At 41.0% G+C, this 14,825-nt stretch overlaps 1 protein-coding gene across 1 annotated transcript; it reads right to left on the reverse strand.

Annotated features, from left to right (window-relative positions):
* Positions 1-298: 298 nt before the first annotated feature.
* LOC127525835 (Fc receptor-like protein 5) lies at positions 299-14,176 on the reverse strand. Its single transcript, XM_051919756.1, has 7 exons — positions 14,095-14,176; positions 13,499-13,534; positions 9,208-9,489; positions 6,666-6,947; positions 4,856-5,179; positions 591-863; positions 299-435 (listed from the first exon to the last, which is right to left on the reverse strand). Exons 1-7 carry the CDS (start codon positions 14,174-14,176, stop codon positions 299-301), a joined length of 1,416 nt encoding a protein of 471 aa, XP_051775716.1.
* Between the last annotated feature and the right edge of the window lie 649 nt (positions 14,177-14,825).

Raw genomic sequence — 14,825 nt, forward strand, 5'->3', positions numbered from 1 at the left:
GGTGGCACCCAACAGGGCTGAGATAGACAACTCCAAGTCCCAGGATGCCCTGTGGGAATTGTGGGATAACAATAGTATACCCCAGGGTACCGCTATACTCCAGGGGAGCTGCCATCTAGCATCTTGGGGGAGGCAGTCTCCAAAAGTAGCTAATCTGTCTGATGTCTTGCCAACCCCAGCCCAGTGATCCTGCATCGGATTAAGCATTTTTGGAAAGTTATAGCATGCTGAGTGTTAGGTGAGTCCATAACTTGCAGATCTATCCCTGTAAGTTAGTTATTCTTAAACTCTCCTAATCCTATTCAAGGCTGTGAAGGCCAGAGTGAGGTGGGATACACTCCTTGACAGATATCAATCCATCATAGGGCACACTCAACAATACTTGCACTCTGACTGGGACTAATTTAGAGTCAACAGTTAACCAAACTGTCATGTCTTTGGGGAGGTAGAGTGAAAACAAGTGTTAGACCATGCTGACTCCAAGTTCAAGCCCAAAATACTAGATTTGGGATGCAGCTTTGCTACTGTGCCACTTCATATTGAAACAGCGGCTGCTTAAACATTCTCCCTCTATAAACGTTCTGACCTACCTTGCACTTCGATCTCTATGGCTTCGCTGTAAGATTTTCCTCCTCCTGGCGATTCTGCAGCACACATGTAGCTCCCGCCATGTCTCTTCTCAACCCCTGTGATGCTCAACACTGAAGACTCCCTGCTGTGTTCCACAGTCATATTATTTTGTAAGAAGCTGAAGGTGAGTCTTGAGTCAGAGCTTTGGTTCCTTCTCCATATACAAGTGAGGTTAAGGGGGTCTCCTAACTTCACAGATCTGCTAGGAGACGGTTCCAGAGTTACATTCATAGCTGAAAAGAAGGCAAGAAGAGAATTAGTGAGTGTAACAACAGAAAGGAAAATAAGGAGAAGCAGGTGACCCTGATCGTCAGTCATTTTAGTCTGGCTGCCCAGTCTGTAGAAGACACAGGAAGGTGGAGGGGGATAAAAAGAATATTAGACTGAGGTGCTTCTCACGACTCCCCCTGAAGCTCATAATATCCGCAAAATATAAAGCTTAGCAACAGGCGAGCATCGCAGTTAAACAAAAATAGAAAAGCATTTAATTGTTGCATCCAGCAGGCTTGTCTTCCTGCGTTTGAGTATATTTGAGTTTTATTGAACTAAATGAACCAGGAAAGGAGCAGCATGTTGTCACCGTGGTTAGTGATGCTCCCTCTTAGCTCTAGTAGTCTCGATTCAAATTGCAACCTTGTTGTTGTGGAATTTGCATGCAGTTCTCATGTCAGTACTACGTTTCTCGATGGATGCTTCAGTTTTCCTTCTACATCCCAAAAACATGCAAGTCTGGAACATTGGTGACAGCTGACAAGCTGAATATGAGTGGACATTAGTGGGAAAGTGAGTGTGCCATCAAATGGACCAGTAGCCACTCCTGTGTTGATAACTGCTTGGCACCTTGTACTGCCAGAATAGGCTCTGGGTGTCTGTGACTCAGCAGGAGAAGACATAATGGTGCCAGATAGTATTTTGTCTTTGCCCTGATTTCATGTTTCTCATAAATGAGCCTATTCAGTTGAGCTTATTGTTAAAAAGTGAAATGAAACACAGGAAAAGGTTGCTGCAGATACCAGGAGGACAATTTATTATCTCTTTCCTTCACGGTCCGAAAGTTGCAAAAAGTTACCTCAGTCAGTAATACGTCAAGTTCACATTCACTTCAGTTTAATTTTTTGCCCTTTTTCTTCTACCATGTTTTGTAGTAAAGAGGTCGCTCAGGAAAATGGGCAAATTCCTGTGGTGATTAGATTGTTAGGAAAGTAAGGAAATAGACATTAAAAGTCAAGCACCAGAAAGTCTTAAAAATAATACGAAAACATGTGAAAAGGTTGTTTTAATTTGAGCATCTGCTAACTTGGATAGTGACACATCTGACTCGCTGGCTCGAAGTGCAGCAGAGGTGGCCTTAACTAGGGCTGACTAACCCCACGCGGGGCCAGTGGCATAGCTAGGGGGGGCAAGGGGGGACATCTGTCCCCGGGCGCAGCATCCAGGGGGCACCAAATTGATGTTATGAAATTTTAGAATGAAATGTTTTCCATTCTTAAATGCAAAAGGAGGGAGCACAAAATCTTCAGTTGTCCCCGGGCGCTGAAAACCCTACCTACGCCTCTGCACGGGGCTGATTACATCAAACGCTGTTACCGATACGTCTGGACTCTATAAACTTGTGTGTGAATTGAATAAAAATAATGTTAACATACATTGGATTTTCTCATTACAGTATTTAGCTAAATTTTTGCAATGTAACACGAGGACTTTATCAAAATATAACATCCATCCATCTATTATCCAACCCGCTATATCCTAACTACAGGGTCACAGGGTCTGCTGGAGCCAATCCCAGCCAACGCAGGGTGCAAGGCAGGAAACAAACCCCGGGCAGGGGGCCAGCCCACTGCAGAAATATAGCAATATAATCTAATAAAAAAGTACAATTCATAATTCATGACAATACAACGACAGTGCGAAATGCAATGCGGTGTCATGTGGAAATTAGCAGGGCCTCTTCTAGAAAAGTACCCAAAATGCAAGGATACTCTGAGTCTCGATATGCAGGAACCCAGCAACTAATGAGCTATACCTATTTTAGGAGGAAGGGATTATACTGGTGACCCTTTTCGGGCGATGAAGGTGGACTATGGCATATTTGCAAAGATGCGCCAGCTCAGAAAGTTCAACCTGCCTCAGGAGCTGCTCATCCAATTTTACTCTGCAGTAATCCAGTCTGTTCTCTGTTCATCTATCACAGTCTGGTTTGGCTCAGCCACAAAACAGGACAGGAACAGACTTCAACGGACAGTCAGGATTGCAGAAAAAATCATTGGTGTTGATCTGCCCTCCATTCAAGACTTATACAGATCTCGAGTCAGGAAACGGGCAGAAAACATCATTGCAGACCCATCACACCCTGGTTACAACCTTTTTCAACTTCTTCCCTCTGGTAGGCGCTACAGAGCACTGTACGCCAAAACTACCAGACATGTGAACAGTTTCTTTCCTCAGGCCATCACTCTCATGAACACTTAAGTCAATCTCACAGCATCAGGGACAATACTAGGTAAAACCGGAGTCCAATTCCTTGTATGTGTACATATACTTGGCCAATAAAGCTGATTCTGATTCTGATTCTGATTCTGATTCTGATGTACGGAATTTGACCTTGAAGACGGATTTTAAAAGGGTTCCTCTTAGAAGCATCTGAGATATATATATATACTGGAGAATATAACTTGACAAATCTCCTCGAACGGGACACGCGGACCTCAAAAGCGGGGTCCCCTTAGGCACGGTGCCTGGGCCGGTCGCCCCACTTGCTACCCCCAAACACCACTCTTGAAGTGCACTGTACTGATGACGTCAACCACATAACCTATGGGATCGCATACCGTGGTAACCACTGTCACATCATTATGTTCGTAACACAATAACATCAGTACTCAGGAAAAACAAAATGGCAACAAAAATGATACAAAATATTTTCGAACAAGTGAAAACAATATTTATAATAGTAATAATAAATGCAAAAATCAGATTTGGTTCCTTAAACAAGCATAATGGGAATTAACCATTAATAAAAAAAGGCCTAAACGAGTATGCAACTATATGCCAGCGTACATAACCATAACATAGAAATGGGAAGGAGAAAAAGCGACTGGGAAAACCAAAGAGGAGATGGGTGGATTGCAAAAAGGAGAATAACAAAAAGATAGAAACATGGAGCTGTGGAGAATAACAAGATGATCCAACCCCTAAAGGGAAAAGGGGAGGGAGAAGATAATATGGAAGACAAATGACAGGATTTCAATGTAGGACCCTTTCTGGCTCTTCTTTTTATCCATTAGTTCTCCAATCTGGATGTTTTCACAACATAAGCAGCAACCACATGATAGGAGAAACATGTGAAATAAAAGGGAGACCTCAAATCGTGTCATTGCTATAACATTATGTACTTGTGTACCTCTGCAGCAGCCACCATTCTGGGTTCCCGTTGTGATTCTAGTGTCTTGATTGTTGTTTTAACCATTTTTTTATTGTATGTTTGCATTTTGCTTGGAGATTCAATTCATAACCTAGGTATGACCCCATGCCTATCTTTTGGACATCTGATTAAACTGATTAATAAAAAAACACCACCATATCTTTGAAGAAATGCATGTAAATTGAATGATCTTTTTTCTTTGGTTGTATTCTTGAATAAATGTGTTTATTTGATGTTCGGACTAAGTCTTCACACATTATACACTTCACGTCATTATTAGTATAACATGGAAAAGGTTTCTGTTTTAGGTATGTGTTCAGCATTTCTTGCCTCACATTTCCTGTCATTCTAAACTTACACAGATCATTTTAGACACGGAACACACATGAAATGCATGTATTCCAAGTAACAATATATTATTTAACCTATAGAACTCCAGGCACCTCACACCCAGATAAACACACTTGAGCTCTGAGAATTTTGCAACTGACTTCAGCTCCTTCTTGTGGGGGGATGGGGGATTGGGGGGGGTGCGGGGGGGTGGTGGGATAGCAGGCTGCTTGTGCTGATTCATATATTTGCAAAACAAAAGATACTCATGGAGATGTACGAAGGAACTGAAGGTGGCCCAGGCGTCAGGGATTCTAGTGTTAAACTGATTAATACAAAACACCACCATATCTTTGAAGAAATGCAGTTCTCTCTTCTGAAAACAAAGAGCAGCTGTGTAGTGATGGGGGCCGCCTTTGCTGTCCTGACAGAGATTGACCACTACTGACCCTTTTGTAGTCATACACTCACCTTTAACAGTCAGAGTAACAACATTGCTGCCCTGTGAGCGACGAGGAGAATCATATCCACCAAGTTTAAGAGGACGAGGAGGAGGAACATCTCTGTAGGCACTACACCAGTATTCTCCACTTTTAGAGAGGGTAGCAGACTGGAAGGTGTAAGCGTTTCCAGTGCCATCTTTAATCCAATTTCCCCAGTTTGTCAGGTTCCTTTTGTACCATAAATATTTCCAGTCAGTAAAGCTGCCCTCAATGCTGCAGTCCAGGGTCACCGTATCACCAATGTACACATTTTTACTGTCATTCCTTATTGTCAGAGTTGCCTTTGGGTTTTCTGCAGGCAAGAACAGATCAGAATGACAGGCTGACATGCAGACATAAACACAAATTCTGCTACTTGTTTCATCATGTGAATAATTTCCCTTTCAGGTACATGCTTCATTCCATCATTAATTCCATTAGTTAATCATGATACCATATAGCACCTTTAAAATGAGCACTAACACAAAATTAGAAACATTTCAGTGTTCAATGTCTTAGTATCTATAAGATACTCCACAGAACCTATAAGACTAACGTGATGGTGCCACCTCTGTATCATCTTATCCTAAAAAAATGTGGCAAAAGACTCAAAAAAAACCAAAAGTTTTTCTTCTTCCCTTTCATCTCTTTCCACTTTTATGTGGTTTTGCTGTGCTTGATCAACCTTCTCCAAACAGCTCAGTCCTGCACCTCCTCGCCAGTCAAGCCCTTTTCCTTCAGATCTTCTTTGACTTTATCCATCCACCTCCATTCTGGCCTCCCTCACTTTCACTTCCCCTGGACTTCCAATCCCATCACTCTTTTGTCCAAAAATTCATTGTCTCTCCTCATCTTATGTCCATTTTACTTCAATCCACATTCTCAGCTGTCTCTTCCACTTTTGTTGTGCCCCTAATTGTCTCATTTCTTCTTCTGTCCTTTTTGATTATTCAGCACATCCATCTCAACATTCTCATTTCTTCAACATCTAACTCCTTCTCCTGTGCTCCCTTTACTGCCCACATATCTATCTATCTATCTATCTCAGCTCCATATATCATTGCTGGTCTTATCGCTGTATTAAAATGCTTACCTTTAACGTTCACCTTAATTCTTCAATTACACAATACTCGTGGACTTTCTTTTAATTGTTCCTTCCACACTGCACTCTTTGGGTTATCTCTAAATGTAATTCTCTGTCTTGGGCTACCACTGATCCTAGATGTTTAAATTGATCCACTCTTTTCAGTATCTTTCCCTGCCAGCTAAGTTCTGAATCCTGATCATCATTACACCTCAGATATTCTAGTCTTCTTCTTACTTATCTTCAGTCTTCTATCTTCCAATGCCCTTCTCCATTCTTCCAACTTCCAGTATTTTTTCTTCTTTTTTGGTGCTACACAACACAAAAAGCCTGCACAAGGGGACAGGTCTTTTGACTCAACACATCCATAACCAGACCAAAGAAGTAAAGAATTAAAGAAGATTCCTGGTGTAGACCTCCTTGAACAGAGATCTTGTCTGCTACCCCAACTGTTCATGATGAATGTTAATGCAAGTGTAAACAGATGTACTTTACTTAGCGGATTGTCGGTCTCACTTGACATCATTTTTATTTTACTCAGTGCTACTTTTGGTCCTGTACTTACTGGTGAGTTACATGAAGGTGACATTACGTGTTTATGAGCCATCCCTAGACAAGTTCTTGTTCACCTACTTTTTCCTTGCAAATGTACAGTGCCATTGCAGAGGGAATAAATTGATAAAGAGAGAGGCATGCAAGACACTTCTGTACTCACCTCTCACAGTCACTTGCACTGGGTCACTTCTTTTTTTCTCAGTCCTTTTCTCCTCTGACCCCACCTCACACCAGTAACTCCCAGAATTGTCTTTAAAAGCAACATTAATTCTGAACACATTTTCCAAAGTTTCTTGACTCACAGTGTTGTTTTCTCGGTAGAATCTGTATGTCAGCCGTGTCCCTGTCACTTTGCTCTCAGACTGACAGCTCAAGCTCACACTATCCATTTCCCACACTGAAGCACTGGGTTCAACTGTCAGGGTGGGCTTACTGAACAACTCTGTAGAAACAAAAAGAGAGAAGGGACAGATGATAAACTTGAGCTAAAGCTGTTACTGTTTACTAAAGCAGTGTCTGTCACGCTACATATCAATTGCTGGACAGATCTGGGCTCGAGAGTTCAGTGCACTTGTGTTTAAGAAATGCAAATTAGCTACACAAAATTATGTCAAAAGCATGAATATTATTACATAATTTTTAATATTGGTTCCCACCTCCAGTAAACTTGTTAATATTGAAACATGAAAAGCTTTGAATGTTTTGTGTTGAGAATATGATGGTGCTTACCGAATTACATTGCTTCAGTGTACGACTATGTGCCAATCACAGTCAGTAGTGGATTTTTATTTTTGACATAAATTAGACATAATATAATTTCAGCATTACATTGACATCAGTAAAATTTTCAAAATGTTATAATCTGGACTCACAATTACCAGTTGTTTTGAATGCATTTGGACATGATGATGTTCATACAGCTACAACAAGAAGTCAAATGAACTACATGGATCACTCTCAGAATGCATCTGAAGCAGGAATTGCCACCCTGGGCCAAGAGGGGGCACTCTTGCTATCCTTCTCCACTTCTTTTTCCCTCAGTAATACTGAGAAAATGGCCAGTAAAGGCAATTGTCCACCCCTTCTAGGCAATTCTTTTAAAAACCCCCGCTACTGGGTGGAGGTGGTCAGTATTAGAACAACTGGATCAAAAGGAACTCAAATGATTAAAGACAAAGAACCAGCTTGTTTGCTGTGCATTTTTGTTGCTTTTGTAGATGCATGCATTTTGGAAATTTTTTTTTGTTTGTTTCATGAAAGTTTATTAAATGGGGAAGACTGGGTTGGCATCCCAATATTTTTGACCACACCAGGCAGAGTCAAAATACATAAATAATCATTCTGAATCGAATAGGAACAATGAAGATCAGCACTACATCTAAGCTTTTTTGATGTCTGTCCTACAGACTGTTCATCCAAGTGAGTAGTTGCTTTAATTTACATTGTTGATCTCCTATTAGATTCACTCATTTTAGAAGAAAAGGCAGGCAGTGTGATGCATTGGTTAAGACTTTGAACTTCATTCCCTGAGGTCGTGGGCTGAAATCCCACTACTGACACCTGTGTGACCACAAGCAAGTCACTTTATTTACCTCTGCTCCAACTGGAAAAACACAATAAATGTATTCGATTGTATCTCAGAAGTTGTAAGACGCCCAAGATAAAGACATCACTCCAATAATAAGTACAAAATAAGAAGCCTTGAAAGCGATTAAAGTAAGACTAGAAAGAGAGCTCACAAAATATATCTAATTTGCCTCAGTTGTATCTCGTGTCCCTTTTGTCTAAAGCTATTTCTCTTAAGGAATTTTATGAAGACTATTTGTGACAATGTTGATTCTTAAATGAAACTTTAAGTCTCATAAGCCATCTAATATCAACCTTTGAACAGTAAAATTCTCCTATGGGGAATGATTTTCATGTTTTCTTTGAATTTGCAATTTTTCAATGATGTTGACCAAATAACACCACAAAACAGAGGAACAGATTGCGAAAAAAAAAACAAAAAGCATATAAATGCAGAATAAATAAAGAGGGCGGCACGGTGGTGCAGTGGTAGCGCTGCTGCCTCACAGTAAGGAGACCTGGGTTTGCTTTCCGGGTCCTCCCTGCGTGGAGTTTGCAAGTTCTCCCCATGTCTGCATGGGTTTCCTCCGGGTACTCCGGTTTCCTCCCACAGTCCAAAGACATGCAGGTTAGGTGGATTGTCCCTAGTGTGTGCTTGGTTTGTGTGTGTGTGTGTGTGTGTGTGTGTGTGCCCTGCGGTGGGCTGGCACCCTGCCCAGGGTTTACTTCCTGCCTTGCACCCTGTGTTGGCTGGGATTGGCTCCAGCAGACCCCTGTGACCCTGTAGTTAGGATATAGCAGGTTGGATAATAGATGGATGGATGGATGGATGGATGGGACAAACTCAGATTGTGAAAGATTGGATTCCCTAGACCTGCTGTGATCCTCTCAGCTAACACAAAATTAAAGATCAGAATGCAGGGGAGAGTAGGATGTGTGTCAGTTTGCAGAGGTTCTCTACTCTGAAAGCTTGGATGAACTGATAAAACAACTTTCAAGCGGTCATCAAAGTTAGCTTCTCTCCTCTAAAGCCTAAAAGGGGTTAGTTAGAGAGAGAAGCCCCTGTGTTGTCCTTTCTGTGCTACACACCAAGTGGTCACTGCTGCCTACTGATCTTCCTGTAGTCACACACTTACCCTGGACAGTCAGTGTGACAGGATTGTTCCTGGACTGTAAGACATAAATAGGATTGCCTCTGTAGACATCACAGCGGTACACTCCACTGTCAGACTGAGTCACAGATTTGATGGTGAAAGTGTTCTCATTGGTTGCTTTAATTTTACTCCCCCAGTTTCTGTCATCTCCTCTGTAAAAGCGATATGTCCAGTCAGTAAATTTCCCATCAATACTGCATTCCAGAGTCAGTGTGTCACCAGTGTACACAGAAACATAAACAATGGTTGGTCTTAAGATAAAAACTGAACAACCGGCCAAACAGACACACAGTACTTTTGCAAAAAATTCAAAAGTCATATACAATTTCAATAAGAACTATTAAAAAGTTCTAAAAACAAAAAAACAAAATCAAGAACCAATCATGCTCTCTCACATCAAGTAAATTCATCCATCCATCCATTGTCCAACCCGCTGAATCCGAACACAGGGTCACCGGGGTCTGCTGGAGCCAATCCCAGCCAACACAGGGCACAAGGCAGGAACCAATCCTGGGCAGGGTGCCAACCCACCGCAGTCAAGTAAATTCTTCAACCACTTTTCAGAAAATGACTCTAATTGTTAAGTATTCAGAGCGGAAGAGGTGTTAGTGACAGCCATTCACAGTCAGACAAACACCAAGGAGGTGAAATTAACTAAAAGCACATCTTTGCTCACAAAAATAAAGTCAAGGATGAGAAGATCAAGCATAGAACTCAAAAAAATACAAGCATATAAAGATAAAACAATAAACCTGCGCCTTTCTGGACCTAACCATACGCGAGTTGAACCCCTGTCTCTGTTGGTTGAATGGCTTGTCTTGTTTCCATCGGCAGCATCACATTGTAGCGGCATTTCTTCAAGCCTTCCAAAATTTTGCAGCTGCTGGGATAGCAAAGTTCAGTCACTGAGTGTGACATGTGTTTGGGGACTACAATTACACTCAGAAATGATGCTAACAAAAAATAGTTAATAACTGTACAATTTTTTTTTTTAGTTTTGTTAAACATTTCTGTTGTGCTAAGCACTATATCTCATCTGCAGAGACTTTGTTTCACTGTTACAACCAGTTCTGTTTTGACCTTCTGAAATGAACATCTGTGAAGTGTTCCTTGATGTCAGATTGTTACTCCATTTCTGGGGATAATTCCCAACAATAACAAGACAGATATTTCTCTTTACTAGGCCTTGTTTTCTATTTATGTGTCCAATATAATTAGTTTCTGTCTGTTAGGACCAAGTATTCCAGTAGGTGTTGTCGAAGCAGCAGGACTTGTCAGTCTTTTACATGGACTGTTTAGCCGGTGGGGTACTAAAGCGATGAAATGTTTGTTCCGGGTCTTCACTTTCCTCTCTAGTATGGAGGAACAGTAACGGGAACAAGCCTGGCACTTCTGCCACCCCGACCTACAGCTTCACCTCAAACTCCGCCTCTTCCATCCATCCAGAATAAAAGGATGCAACTTGTAACACCAGGTGTCATTTTGTAATGGCCGACCACTTACCCAGACCGACCACTACTCTACCAAGACTATTCCTTAGATAACCTGAGGCTCCTTGACCTAGTAACAAGCCGTACTCCTCACAGATTGTCTTATTTTTCCCGACACGACGAAATAACCAGAAAACAGTAAACAGATATGTAAAATCAAACACGGATATATTGTAAATGATAGATATAAATATACACGAGGACAGACAAATATTCAACAATATATCGTGGCAAAGGTGCTTTATTGGTGCCAACCTGACACAGACTGACACCAGAGGTACGGGTAAAATAAACAAACTATTTGGTAGTGCTGCTGCTTTGCAGTAAGGAGACTGTAGAAGATTGTGGGTTTGAGTACTGAGAAATGCACTATATAAATGTAATGAATTATTATTATTATTTTTTTTTTCTTCAGCCGTGGGACACGACTTCCCTGTGTCCCACAGGCCCTACACAGTCCCCAAAACACACAAAGAAAAGTCATCCCAAATCACACTCTTTCTCCTCCCAGGCAGCTTCGTCCTTCTCCTCCCGACTCTGGCTCCCTGAGTAGTGGCTGCAGGCTCCTCTTATAGCCCACCCAGAAGTGCTGCAGGTGCTGGTTGACCTACTTCCAGGTGCACTTCCGGATGTGGCTTCACTCCCGCCCAGACGGGCTCGTTAAGCCGTGCAGCTCTATGCAGCTCCTCCAGCGGAGACCACAGAGCCCAATCGAGATGAGCTCCGGTGTTCCACAAAAGTGGCCCCGACACAACCCAACCTTTAAACCAGCGGAACTGGCTGTAGTTGGTTCCCAATGCAATTCACCAGCACGCTGCAGCCAAGTATATTGGGCGACGTACATTCATTGAACCCCAAAACTGGCTAAAGTCGGTTCCCAGTGCAATTTGCCAGCACGCTGGAGCTGATCAGTCAATGCCGTACATTTGCTGAGCACCCAGCTCATGACCACTGGTGCTCCCTGCAGCACTGCAACATCACTGCCCCTGGGATTCAGCCGCTTACATGCTTATGTGCAGCCAGTTCAAGCGCAGTTGGCTCGATGATTTACTGAATTTGATCAATGGTGTCAGTTGCACCTTGTATATATTGTTCCAGTAGTTTTTTTTTATAGTTTTTACAGTTCATTAGCAGTGTGTAAAATGATTAGTGTTGCAGTAATTGTGATGCTGCTGAAAAAATATTGTGTTCCATTAAAATTTCACTTTTTCTTGGTGAATTGTGATGTTTACTTAAAAAGTGCAGCAAAAAAGTATTTGGTGTCCAGGGGTGCATTAACCTCCAAGTATGTGGCAGTTTAAGGGTTAAAGTCAATTGACGGGTAACCAAAGTAACGATGCTACATCTGGTGTGATGTGCTCAGATTATCTTTTTCTGGCTAAGATTTTTTATGCTGCCTTCTAAACGAACTGAAACCAGTCAGGAGTGCATTAGATAGATAGATAGATAGATAGATAGATAGATAGATAGATAGATAGATAGATAGATAGATCCTGCCAACTACACTATCTATCTATCTATCTGATAGATAGATAGATAGATACTTTATTAATCCCAAGGGGAAATTCACATTATAGTAATCTAACCGACTAAAAGCAAAAGCATGAATTCCTTTCTTCGCATCTTGCTGTCCTACAAAAGGTCTAACTTTTTCAATGATCCTTAAATGGAAAAATGCTGTCCTAGTAATATGCTGTTCTATGCCAGCACCGCCTGATCAGTTGCTTGTGATTTCTGAAGGAAAGCAGATACCGGAACTTGTCACAAGACCCACTGCATCAAATCTGCTAAGATGAAGCCTAAAAAATAACTATAAAGAACGACTTAAGCACATTTATGTTACGCAGAATGCCAGTGGGAGCTGGTGGTCTTTTGGCCCCCATTGGACCCCTGCAGATTTTGTTTTTTTTCTCCAGCTTAATGAGAGTTTGTTATTTTTTGATTTTTTTTTCTGTCCTCCCGGCCGTCTGATCTTATCACCAGACTCATCTTTAGAGACTTTTATCATGATATTGTAGATAATGATGCTACCCTACTAATTATGTATCTATGTTTTATAAATCATATGGATTTTTTTTCTGTTACTTATTCATTACTATTCTTACCTAATTTTTTTTCTTTTCTTGTAACTTTCTCTTTGACGTTCAAAGCACTTTGAGCTACATTCCTTATATGAAATTATGCAATAGAACTAAATGTTGGTATTGTTGTTGTATGGTTCTGCCTGGTCGAGTCTTTCCCTGGCGCTGCCTTTGGGAATTGTTAGTCGAACTATTATAACAGTGTGAAAGGCACTGGCAGACCTACATTTTGGGGCCCTGAAGCTTGAACTTCTAAGGGGGGGGGGCCCTTCATAGACCAGCAATGGGGTCTGGGTAACCACTGTTATCTTCTTCACTGCAGCTGTTCCATGGCAGACCTTCATAATGTTTTTTTTTTAAATATAACCAGAACATCTCAGATTTTGATTACAATTTCTGAACTGAATTACATTTATATAATTAATATTGCTATTTTTTAAAAAACCCCTCTCATACAGTAGACCACCAAGACTTTTAAGCAATGTGCACTAATTTTGCTTCTGGAGCCCCACCGGGATTAGAGTCCCTGAAGCTTAAACTTTATTAGTTTCATAGTTGATCTCACTCTAGTGAAAGGGGATATAAGGAGAGCGACGTGACGTTTCAGTTTGAAGAGCTGACTAAAATGTCTGAAAAGGACAAAGCCACAAATTTAAAGACAGATGGAAGGGACATTAAAGACTGAGGAGCTCTTTCACTTACCGCTATCCAGGGCTGAGGTCATCACCAAAATCAGGCCTAAAAAACAAACAAAAAGTATAATCTGAAACAGAAGAATGAGAAAATAAAGAGAAGCACAAAGAGGGAGGTGTGCTTCATGCTTCACGTATTATGAATGTTGGGCTTTCATCTCCTTCTTGAGTAAAATGGGAAAATGCAAGCAATAAAATAAGCACCAGAATTTAATAAATAAAAGAAAGAGAAACCACGAGAGGTTTAGTGATAGCCAAGTGGCTTCTTATGTACAATGAGACTACTACAGAGCTCTGGATGCCTGCCTTATCAGCAATACATTTGTGTTTGAGTGCTCGTCCTCATTAAGTTGCATATCCATTATTACCTACATTTTTTAGTGGTAGGTTAGGATACTTTATTCATTTAAAAATTTAAGTAAAATATTTTTGAACTGCTCTCTTCATTTGTCACACTAGCTCTTTGCAGGAAACAACCCAACACTGATTTTCTTACTATGTTACAAGAGACAGCAGTAATGACTCAGACCATATTCAGAACTTGCGCCTCCATGAACATTAGAGCAATTTTGTTGAAAACTGGGCATTCGGACCAACAAAACCCACCCGTCCCATCCACCTTTGAAAGATCATAAACTCCTACTCTGAACCGCCGTACTTGGTCATTCATTAGAGCTCCAGGAATCATTTGTTTTCAGTGATTGCCTCTAAAGATTGTGTTGAAAAATATTAGGTTTAGGGTCCCATCATTTGGGTCCATGCTGTTTCTATTTGTGCTATTATTTGAAATATTCTGTTGAATCAAAGCTCGAAAACACAGTCTGATTTTTAGTCTGCCACTTTATGGTGGCATCACTTATACATTTAACAATGAATGCACTCCATAGTGTTTCTATACAGTGTAAGTAAAACTTACTTGCCCAGAGTTTGATTTTCTCTGTTACTGCCTATTGTTCACAGTGAACTTTAACAGCATCTGTCTGGTCTCTCGGCCTTGTTCTTTTTTATCACTTAGATTTCTGTTGTTGTCGTGTAGCTGTAAGAAGTGTGGTGTCTTAGGACGTCATTACCACTTATTAAAGATTTTAGCTGCTCTTGTGGACTCTCCACTGGCCCAATAAATGGCTCTGCTCCACTGCAGCCCTTAGATTTTACTCCAAGTCTCTAACTCCAGTTAGCTAGAATACCCCATACATACCATATTATCATTCTTTTTCTTTTTGCCTTTGATGAAATACTAAATACAGAAGACCAGTACTAGATGCCAGTACACCAAGGTTTCAGTTAAAATATTTAAAGCAATAGCTGTACTCACCAATAAAAAGATAAAACTCACA

This window comes from Erpetoichthys calabaricus, chromosome 16, assembly GCF_900747795.2.
Source record: "Erpetoichthys calabaricus chromosome 16, fErpCal1.3, whole genome shotgun sequence".
In the NCBI taxonomy this organism is placed as follows: Eukaryota; Metazoa; Chordata; class Cladistia; order Polypteriformes; family Polypteridae; genus Erpetoichthys; species Erpetoichthys calabaricus.

Bases quoted from the DNA above. Each gene is read 5' to 3' on its own strand.
- LOC127525835 (XM_051919756.1), bottom strand. From the start codon at position 14,176: ATGATTCCTGGAGCTCTAATGAATGACCAAGTACGGCGGTTCAGAGTA. The intron at 5,180-6,665 runs GTGAGTACAGAA...TCTTGCCTGCAG, and splicing joins AGTGCAAGTGACTGTGAGAG to AAAACCCAAAGGCAACTCTG. The intron at 436-590 runs GTAGGTCAGAAC...ACCTCCCCAAAG, and splicing joins CATAGAGATCGAAGTGCAAG to ACATGACAGTTTGGTTAACT.